Below are 10622 nucleotides of genomic sequence, written 5' to 3'. Positions count from 1 at the left end.
TTTGAGCCCTAACCAAAGCTGTAATTACACTTCTTGCCTTCATGAAAAACCCATTTACCATGTTCTCACCTGCTTCTTTCGTCTCTGAGTTACTCACACCAGCCGCCCTTCCTCCGTGCTGCAGTTTGCTACCCCGCAACAGCTGCGACAAACGACTCAATTTAGGAATAAAGACAACCAAATTCAGGGAACTGCAAGACAAAAGCCCCTTCAGACCAGTTGATGGTGCAGTCCCATCAGCGGGGGGGTGGAACAATGAGTCCAGATTTGCTACGCAGGGAAACAACCACAGCAGTACAGCCTAAGTCAGACACCGACTGATCCCCCCCAGAGGGTAAGTACCTGCTTGAGGAGCTGTCTACCTTTCAGCCTGCGTCGGTTAGTATTCAGATTCACATTCAGTCCCATCCAGTCTTTGTTTTCCCGAGGACTTGAGCTTGCAGCAAAATCTAAATGAAAGCCTAAGACCCCTGTTGTTATTTCAGAATACCTGGACAGCTGCCTTCACCTTTGAAGGGAAGCTCTATGTCCCATAATATGACTTAAATCCTGCATAGCTGATACCTATAATGCAGAAATCCTTGGATAGGTGATAGGCTGCATCGCCTCCTGGCACCTCTGACCTTCCAGGTCTAGCACAGTCCTGTTTAAAAGCAGTATCTTGGAAAGACTCTGGTGTAATAACGAGACGCACATTTTGTGAGGTCTTCCTGCTAGTCCTGAGTAGCTACAAAAGCAGTCCAGGCTTCAGTGGGCTTATCGGTCATGTCAGGGACCTTTCAGTGACAAGAGGCGAATTTCCATCTTCCACAACAATCACAGTACTTCAGTAAATACACACGCTCTGCGCAGCATCAGCATTTTTTAGAAGACACTTAAAGGATTCTTGTTAAAACAACGTATTTTGTAAAACAGTGTCTTTAATTTCAATTTTAAAACCTAATCCATTTATTTCACAATACTTTATATTTTCATTGTAAACTTTTATTACGTAACAGTGAAGCTAAAAATAATCAAGTAACATCAGAAAGTGACATTCCTTCAGAAGAGAGGGGAAGAAATATTCCTCCACTTCTGTTTATCAGATAACACCTTTTTATAAGAGATCTCTCGCTCAGGGAAATTGAGTGCTGTCACTCTCTGGGTAGCAGAGATTTGTGCAATTTGCTTACAACTAATATCCCCATGAATGTACTAATTGCACATGTACAGCTAACAATTTCTCTGCAACAGGATTAAAGCAACAAAACACCTACATATCACTACTGCTGACTTCTACACAAGCTGTTCTTGTAGAAAAACGTTTCTTAAAAACAAAACAAAAATATAAATCATCTTCAATATAAGTCATGTTTGGTCACATTTGAAACATGGTCTATTGCACTCAGTATCTTTCAGTAGCACATGCTTTCTGAAGTGTCTTGCACAAGCCGTGCAAGATTAAATTACCAAAAATCACCAGGTATTTTTTGAAAAATAGACCATAAACTTCATAAAAATAATAAAAAAAACCCCTTACAGTAACTCCTACATTTGTTTAGCCATCTCTTATGAAAATTGTTTCACACTTTCTCATTGGAATTGCCCACACAGTTTCTTTGCTAGAGAAAAAGTATCACTGCATCTCTAAGAATACCCTGTTCACACAACAATTAAGCACGTATGTTCTAACCAGCCATATGCAATAAATACATCTAACTCTAAATCTTATTCTTTATCTTGTACTACAATTTGTGTATCTATTAGGTACAATGTAGGCAGACTCCTGAGATACAGGTAAATGCCAGTAAAGTAGCTGCTTGTGAGCCTTAAGTGATAGAAATTTTGATACCTATAATATTTAAAATAAGGTTGGACAACTAAAGCATAAGGATAAAAACAGAATCAGAAGTTGGTTACATTATTTGTTATTACCATTGATATACTTGCACATTAACAGAGATGTGCACAGTGCATTACAAAGGAGTGATAAGACGATTACCTTTCCCCGAGATGCTCACAGGGATTAATGGTAGGACAAATACTAAAATATAGGAGCAGACAAAAGTAAACTCGGTGCCCACATGCCTGTTTTAAAATATTTGAGCTAGATGTGAAGTTTAGCTTTAGAGGCGGTAAGGTGTGGTGAATCTCACAAATGTTTTTCAAGAAAAAAGACAGAAATCATTGTTGCTCAAAACACAACACAGGAGCTTTCATCTACCCAGAGATACATGAAAAAGCTATCTCTGGAGAAGGCCGCAACAGCACAGAGAGAGGTGCTGTTCTGTCACCTTTCACTGTACAGCTGTCTTTTCAGGAATGCAGTGATGGAGTTCCCGTGAAAACCCATCATCACCGTCCCAGGTGCTGATAGGTTTTGTTTCAAGATGCGATCAGGCCCCCAAGTTCCCAGTTTTCACCAGGAAAAAAATAACTCCCTGAAGGATGGGCTTCCGCTTGAGATGAGGAATAAGAGAAGTTGGTCACATTTAAAGGAGATGATGGTGTTAGAAATTCACATCTCCCAGTTCCCCTCTGCCTGCGTTGCTCCTGAGAAGAGTACGATTTGGTTTTAAAGGGGCTTGGGGGTAAAATCAAACGTGCTGTCGGTCATAGCGACCGACACACTTCCACAGTGCATTTCCTTCACAGTGAGAAACATTGATGCTGTTCTTCCCTGGGGAGCGGGAAGGCTGGAACAACTCTCAGTACATTTGAGGGTTGAGAATATTAGCAACAAGAATCTAAATTCCAATCTGCATTTAGCTACAAGAGAGGAAGAGGGCTGAAAGACACTGAATAGTTTTTACATGACCGCAAAATGTAATGCCAATAGGGCTGTAAATAAAATGAAATGGAATGTAGCAGAAGTATGAGCATCTGCTCTGACGTCCTTGCTACTCACTTTGGGGCCTCTCCACTTTCAACACTCTATTTTGGGGCTGGATATTGTGCAGAAGGCAAGGAAAAGGCAACCCTACAGACGCGGGACTTAGGTTGGAACTTTGCAGGGTGAAAGTAGCAGTACAGAAAAATCAAAGTCGCTTGGTTTCGGAACCTGAACTGCTTCTCAGAGGGTGCTGGCTGGAGGCAAGGAAGCTGCTGCTCTTCACGCTGTTACTGGGAAATGTCGTAATAGTAGTTACGTAATCTCAGCTCAACCGCAACAAATCCTGGTCGGTCATCAACACTGTGGAAGGATGACAAATATCACTGTGTAGGAAGGAGAAAGCTGTAAAGGTGCGTGGGCCTTCTAACACTTGGGACCTCAGTGACAGCCCATTTAAAGCTGCTCACAATATTTTAAGGCTGCCAAAATGATGCTACAAAATGAATACCAAGTGGCAGATGTCACTACAGAGCATGCAGGCAGTGAATGTTACATCCAGTCATGCCTGTTACTGTGTGGATGGTGGGGGTACTACAAGAAAGAAATGGTAGGTCTGCTCCATTTAATTTTCTACTTCACTTACTTGAGTAATAATCTAGATAAAATAGTATTTACAGTGCAGTATCTGCCTTGTAATGGGTACTACAGTCATACAGAGCGGCTTAGCACAACTGAGAGAAGCCTACGCATATGTCTGTACTGTCTTTCGTTCCTCTACATCTGCAACTCTGTTGATTTGGGAGAACAAAATTAAACTGACAAGAAGTTATTTTTATTATTTTTTTCTTTTCCTCTCCAATATTAAAGAGATTTAGGCACAAACAAATAAAAAGTAGTGTGCTTTATGATATGATTGTTAATCATAACAAAAAATGATCCCTTTCACTCTACAACTGTTTCTGCATGCTTTGAGTCGAACAAAAAAGACAGAAGTAATTTTACGGCTCCACATTCTTTCTAGAATAGTAGGTGTAATAAAACTAACAAAGAAGCAAGGTACCCAAAAGTGAAGTACCACAGCTCCTTAAACGGAATCCAGAGACCTTTGTTGGACACATATTTTCCAGATGATGAACTGGAAGAATATGTGACATCTCAGCAGGCTTGGGTGCTTTACGGACACCTTCCTACAGCTAAAAGCAACTTAAACAAAATAGCTTAAAATGATAAATCATAAAATATTTTAATTTTTTTGGTAATATACTAATTGAAAAAAGAATATCAGATAGGTGCTTTTTTTCCCTCCTATTTAATAATTTTGACTTCTGAATTGTTATCAATCAGAAAAAAAACTCTGGCATATTAGGTAGGATCTGAAAAGATGTCTTGCCTCTCACAAACAGGAATTCAATGTGGGATCTGATCTGAGTATATTCAGAAATGAGGAAAGAGGAAAAATAGGTCAAAACAATTAATTATTGAGGAATGGAATGAATAATTTGACAATATGACTTTGAAATTTCAGTAAAGATCTTGGAAATGAACATTAAACAAAATACTATCCAAAATTAAACAAAAATATTTGCTGAATTTCAAACTTTCACATCAGACTGTTGTTTTTTATGATACGCTATTTTTTGTACATAATTGTTCCAGAAAAAACAGCTGTGCAAAATCAGCTTCTTGTAGTTCACCCAGTAACTCAAATAATTTTCACTTGAAAGCGCAAATGGCTCCTTAGTTTGGAGGTTGGTTGACAGCTAAACACTAGCTGAAACGATGAATACCCTCCCACCCACCCCACCCTACTGCCAATTAACTAAATAGATTAAAATATATTAGTATTGAAAAAAAGAGCATCATATCACACTCACTTGTATGTCCAACACAATTTCATTAGATCATAGACTTCTGTTGGACAGACTTCAGGACGTTCCATTCGTTCTCCTCTTTCAATCATCTGTGCAACTTCCCCACCTTTCATTCCCTGGAACAGAGTGAACAGAACAGTCATCTGAGTGGCAAATGATTATAGCACACATGCTAGAATAAAACAAATAGAAAACCGTAGCTGATTTTTGGGCTATCCTTTGGCTTCTTTGTTGCAAGAGATGGTGCGCTTAGGCCTGCTCCGGTCTGCAATAATCCTTTTTAGGTAGGAAAAAGCATTGGTCCAAATTTCCTCTGAATTTAAAAAATAAATAAATAAAATTGCCTGACAGAACTACTCACCTTATATGGTTTTTGCCCATAGGAGAAAGCTTCCCACATTAAAACCCCAAAGCTCCAGACATCACTTTTGCTTGAAAACTTGTAGAAATTCATGCATTCTGGAGCATACCACTTGACTGGCCATTTTCCATGACTCTGTGCCTAAAATAAGTCATAACAGAAAGAAAAAAAAGCAGGCTAAATACAGTAGCAACTAGTAAACAACACCGGAATTCATATAAGCCAAGTTAACTTAGATCTGCAGACACTTGTACTAAGTACCATAACACTTCTGATGCAGTTGGCTTTAGAGAGAATGGGTAGCAGCTTCTTCAAAAGCATCACAAAATCGTTCCTAACCTTCCACTTTCAAAATCATGCACTGAAATGGAGCCAAGGTAAAGCGGAGCTCAGCTAGACAACCTGGAGTCCTGTTTTCAGTGGTATTTAATTTCAAGTCGCTCTTTAAAAGTAAGGTTTTTCATCTAGGCTCTCCACATGGTGAGTCTCTTTTATTACTTGAAATTGACACTCCATTTCCAAGCACAGCGACCGCCTTGTGGAAAACGGCAGTGTGATTAAATTATGCCGTAACGCTGCGTGACGACAACGCAAGTGTCGTTACCCCAGCACAGTGCTAGAGCTCGTGGAGACACTGCATTTTGTGGAGTTGTACAGGGAACAGGTCTTTGATACCAGTTCTCAAACCTCTGACAAGCAGCTCTGGCTGGGCCACTGGCAGCGATTTATGATGTTACTGCCTTTTCTGGCAGCAGTTACTATTCCCATAGGAAGGTCATCAGAAGGGAGTATGTGCTTATTCCTCCTCTGCAGCGTTTCATGGTCTGGCTTATTAGCTTTAAACATCTGATAAAAGGGAATAGGCAGAAGGAAGAAATAATTTGAACTGCAAAAGCAACATATCAGAAAAAAAGATGACAGCCTTTGTCTCCTGTGGATGTTTTTACCTTATTAAATGTGGCAGCTATTTCAGTCCCTTTAGCTGTACATAAATCCAATGAATTTAAAACCAAGCTAAAGAAATTCTGCTTAGATTAAATGATTATTTACCAATGGTAGTCTTTCAAAAACCTCCCCAAATTAAGTTCTGTTATTCAGTAATACAGTGTGCTAGCCTGGACATGGTGAAAAGCCTAACTGCACAAAAGTTCGTATTTGCAACAAAGACATTCTCCCCCTTTTATATAAGTATTCATTTCCACCATGAATTTCAACCTTCTAACGACATGTTTACCAGAAGTAAATGAAGGAAATAAGCAAATAAAAGAAGGACTAGCTTTTTCCTCCCTACCCACCTCTTAACGTTGATCATGCATTTTGAAAATCAGGGACCTACTACCAGGCTATAAAATAATGGATGATACACATTATTTCTAATTTTCAACTTTTAAAAACAACTGCTCTGCAACTGAAAATAACCTTATTAAGTTATACTTCTATACAGCTTCTGTGTCCTGGGCAAATCTTACCTTATAATAATTTTCATCAGCACTAAGAGCTTTAGAAAGTCCAAAGTCACTAATTTTGGCATAATGTTGGGTGACTAATAGCACATTCCTTGCAGCCAGATCCCTATGAACAAAGTTGTTCTCCTCCAGGTATTTCATTCCCATGGAAACCTGATGTACCAGCTCTGTTATATTCCTCTCTGTGACATGTCTGAAAAGCATAATTGAATTTTTAAGAGGTCAGGAGTTCATTTTCATGACTTTTCATGGAGTTCAAATATAAATCTTTACTATGAACTTCCCCCCATCGTACGAGGAACCTGATCCACTTATGTTTAGCTAAGCTTTAATTAGAGCAGGCAGCATAAGAATGTCCTGAGCAAGATGATGTGTGATCCTATCAATAAATGAGCAACTGAAGGACATGTGAAAATCCTTTCATTTATTCAAAATGCAACATTTTACCAGAAATATTTGATAGTTTGGAGACATGTACAAGATAATCATGTCTCAGTGAAGAGTAACTACAGTAATTAATTATTACATTAACAACATGTCAATTTAAAATTGCCCTTAAAGAGAAAAAAAAAGGACTTGTATCTTTTTTCCCCTTTGGATAATTCCTATGAAATGGAATCAAAGCTTACATACCTATTTTTTTGCAAAAATCTGTTCAATGGCCCAAGTTCAGCCATTTCCATTACTAACATCCACGCCTCAGCTTCACATATGCCTATCATTCGGACAATATATGGGTTATCCAGTTGCTGCATCACATTTGCTTCTCTCAGTAATTCATCCTTTATGGCTGGATCATTACTCTCATTCTTAAGAATTTTTACAGCCACTGGCTTGGCACCCCTACAAAAAAGAATCCAGTTATGGGATTAGCTGTTGAAATATCTGTGTGCAAATGCACACAATCTTCATCTCATGTTGCTGTGCACGTAGTACGAACTGTGACAAAAGACAGAATAGACATTCAGAGGGGAAAACAGGAGCATCTCTATCAAACACTCAGAAGACAGCTTAGCAAAAAGAGAGAGAATGCAAAGAACCTGAGGAAATTATATATAGTCATAAAAATGTCTTAGCAAGCCTGAAAACAAATGTACCAGACAAAACTTTCCATCAAGAAAAGCTATAAAGGCCTTTCTGAGCACTGAGGAGTTTTGGGGGTGAAACTAGAACATGCAGCATTGCAAGGCCTGAAGTCCTGAAAAACCAAGCCTACTCCTCCAACCTTCCGCTCATCCAACTAAGTGAAAGAGTGACTGGTGAGAATGACAGAGCTCAAGCGTGAAACAAGATTAGCAAATGCACAAGCTGGGATCAGATCCCTTCATATCTGCTCAGTCTGTAGTGGAAAAAGAAAAATCCTTCATGGCTCTGAAAACCTTGGTTAAAGAAATGCCTCCAGCTTCAATGGTGGAAGCGTATACATAATCAGACCACTCACTTAAACAACATACTGATAACATTTTACTATGAAAGGCATGAACAGTCTGGTGCTCCCACTTCTACCAGTGTAAACTGGGTCTGTCCTACAGCGATTACATGATAAAAGAGGTCAAAACGTGCTGTCTTCTTGAAAATCAACATTCCAGCTTCAGGAAACTTATTTATCATACCTACTTTAGGGGAAATTCTCTTTGCTACAGGTAAGCTGTCCATGGCACTCTTATTTCTCAAAGACAGGTTGTGCAGATGAGAAATACCGAGCAGTGTGAGTGCACATATGAACTATGCAGGAAGGCAGCAGACTTCCCTCTCTACTACCCCTGACAGGAGTCTTATGGGCACTTCCCCACTCTACAGACAAATTAATGGCTGGGAGGTGACTATGCTGCAGGCAAAGAGGTGTCTGCAAACAGAGGAAAAGAAAATGAGCCTGTAGAAAATGACTGCATGTATAAAGAGAGAAACCAGTGAATATTATACCATATTAGTTAGGTACAGTGCAAAGATTACTGCTGCTCCACAAAATAAAGGCTATGCCTTTTACATATTAGACTTCATGAAAACAGAAAGAAACACTTACTTTTTCATCTTATAGAATCCTTTCTTTACAGTACCGAAGTTGCCAGAGCCAAGTTCTCCTTCCTCCAAGGTTAACAATTTCCTGTCAAGAGTGACATTTTTTGGTTTCATTTCATCTGGATCGGCATACGGACTTTCATAGACCTCAGTATCCATGGGTAAGGCCTCTCTCTGATCACCTGAAGTTCAATAAATGAAAATAATTAGGCATTATGTGAGACATTTTTGCTGCCACAGCTGCTATATTAACCTTTTCTACGTTCAGGATCATCAGTGTGTTTTACTTAGAAGGGTGTTAGCAAGGAACCACTTGCAGTCCAGCTACTTGTACTTCTGAACACCCCAAAAGAGAGTGACCTCCACCTGGTGACATCTCTGAGCATCTGTGTAATATGAAATTAGGAGGTTCCTTAACAAAATGAAGATTAAAGGCTGGCCCTTCTCCTTAGTAAATCTCATTTATTACCTCAGACAAGTCTTCACTCAGAATGCTGCCTTATTTGTAGTTCATTCTTAGGCACCCATCCTTAACTGCATTTAACAGAAAGCCTGAGCACCAACTGGGCACTGTGGATACAACAGGGTACAATTCTGTTTATGAAGTGCAAGGATTCAACTTTTAGAGCCAAGGAAGTAATAATCTCCCACTTCAACATGGAAAATGGGATTTCTATTAAATGACTTTTATTACAGATGGTGACATCTGGCAGTTTCAGCTACCAGGCTTGAGCTATGAGAGTGGCTATACCAATACACAACATGGTGTGAAATATATGCAAGAAAAAAGAAATACGGGCTGAGGAGAGATCTCTGGCATAAGGAAGGAAATTGTATTAATGACAAATTACTCCGCCTACCTTTCTCTGCTCCTGTAAGACCTCTCTTCCTCTGCAGCACATAAGGATTAAAAGGTGCTTCATCAGCGGGGTGGCCAATAGTTGACTGAAGCTGTAGCACACAAACAGAGGTTTTCATGTTTAGCAACGACTAGGTAAGTTAAAAGCATTTTTTTTCCCCGCGGATTGTGGCATAATGATTGAAAGAGACACATAGGTAAGAATCAGAAAGTAAGAAAGGGATCCAACAAAGTTTAATTCATTCTGGAGGTTATTGCTTGAGTAAATATGCAGGCCAAATGAAACATACACTGCTAAAGCATAAAAAGTTATTGCAAATATTTCAGAGCATTTGGTCTGAGAGAATTAACTGGAATGAGTCATGCACAAATCTTATTCTGCAGATATTAAGTTTACAGGCTCTTTTCAAATCTGCCCTGTAACACAAGTAGTCAAGGATTTCTCTTTAATCTGTCCTTCCTCCCGCTTTCTCTCCCTATCTAGGCCATAGAGAAATTCATAGCACTAATGAAAACAAAACCATTTCCCAGTTTATCTTGTGGATGCTATAGAGTGACCCCACTTGGAAAAAAGCTGAGGTAAAAAGTAATTATTTTAATAGGCTTGTGTAACGTCATGGACAAACATCATGGACCAGATAGTAGGCCAGTCTGTCTGCTCTGAGGAGGGAGAAAATGACCTAATTCTTACTGCACTTGTACATCTGGTTCAAATATAATCCCTCTGCCCTTATTCTTTGTCAGAGGTATACTATGGAGCACACAAACCACCCCAGCAGAAGCATGGTATGTTCTGGAGCTCCTTGGCTGCAGGATGAGCCTGGCACAATAAAGTACAGATGGGAGAAACCTATTATCTGCTCTCTTCTGTCTGTGAACTCTCAGGAACAGGGAATTACAGAATTTATTTCTGCAGTTTAGTCCCTTTTTACTTCTCAGTGTAGAAATTTTACTCTACCCATAAGTAACTTCACCCTCCTAAGAGAGTGTTTTAACACCAAAAATTCAAACATCAACACAGGTTTGCTCAGCTCAAGTAGGAAACAAAGGTACATTGTACTTGCAAAACACTCGATAGGGCTATTTTGCAAATACTTGAGTATATAATTCTTGTTTTTAATAACTTAAGCTTTCATCGGCATAAGGTCCTGCCTGAAACAGTTGTGGTTTTCAGGTAAAGAGAAGCAGAGATTGAGAAATGTCCAGGAGTGAATTATTGGGTGCAATATAAGTT

The 10622-nt window shown here is 39.3% G+C and overlaps 1 protein-coding gene across 1 annotated transcript in view; it reads right to left on the bottom strand.

Moving 5' to 3' along the window:
- Positions 1-2994: 2994 nt before the first annotated feature.
- SYK (spleen tyrosine kinase) overlaps positions 2995-10622 on the bottom strand; it is a 32413-nt gene continuing 24785 nt past the window's right edge. Inside the window, exons 6-12 of the mRNA XM_010147013.1 lie at positions 9390-9480; positions 8534-8711; positions 7144-7353; positions 6514-6703; positions 5045-5185; positions 4687-4799; positions 2995-3172 (exon numbers count right to left, since the gene is read on the bottom strand). Of these exons, the coding sequence (XP_010145315.1) occupies positions 3100-3172; positions 4687-4799; positions 5045-5185; positions 6514-6703; positions 7144-7353; positions 8534-8711; positions 9390-9480 (996 nt within the window). The 3' untranslated portion in view covers positions 2995-3099. The remainder of the gene's footprint in view (positions 3173-4686; positions 4800-5044; positions 5186-6513; positions 6704-7143; positions 7354-8533; positions 8712-9389; positions 9481-10622) is intronic.

The sequence above is a fragment of the Eurypyga helias genome, unplaced genomic scaffold (genome assembly GCF_000690775.1).
Source record: "Eurypyga helias isolate BGI_N326 unplaced genomic scaffold, ASM69077v1 scaffold40782, whole genome shotgun sequence".
In the NCBI taxonomy this organism is placed as follows: Eukaryota; Metazoa; Chordata; class Aves; order Eurypygiformes; family Eurypygidae; genus Eurypyga; species Eurypyga helias.
The sequence above is the reverse complement of the archived record's forward strand: the minus strand, read 5'-3'. Positions and strand labels throughout refer to the sequence as shown.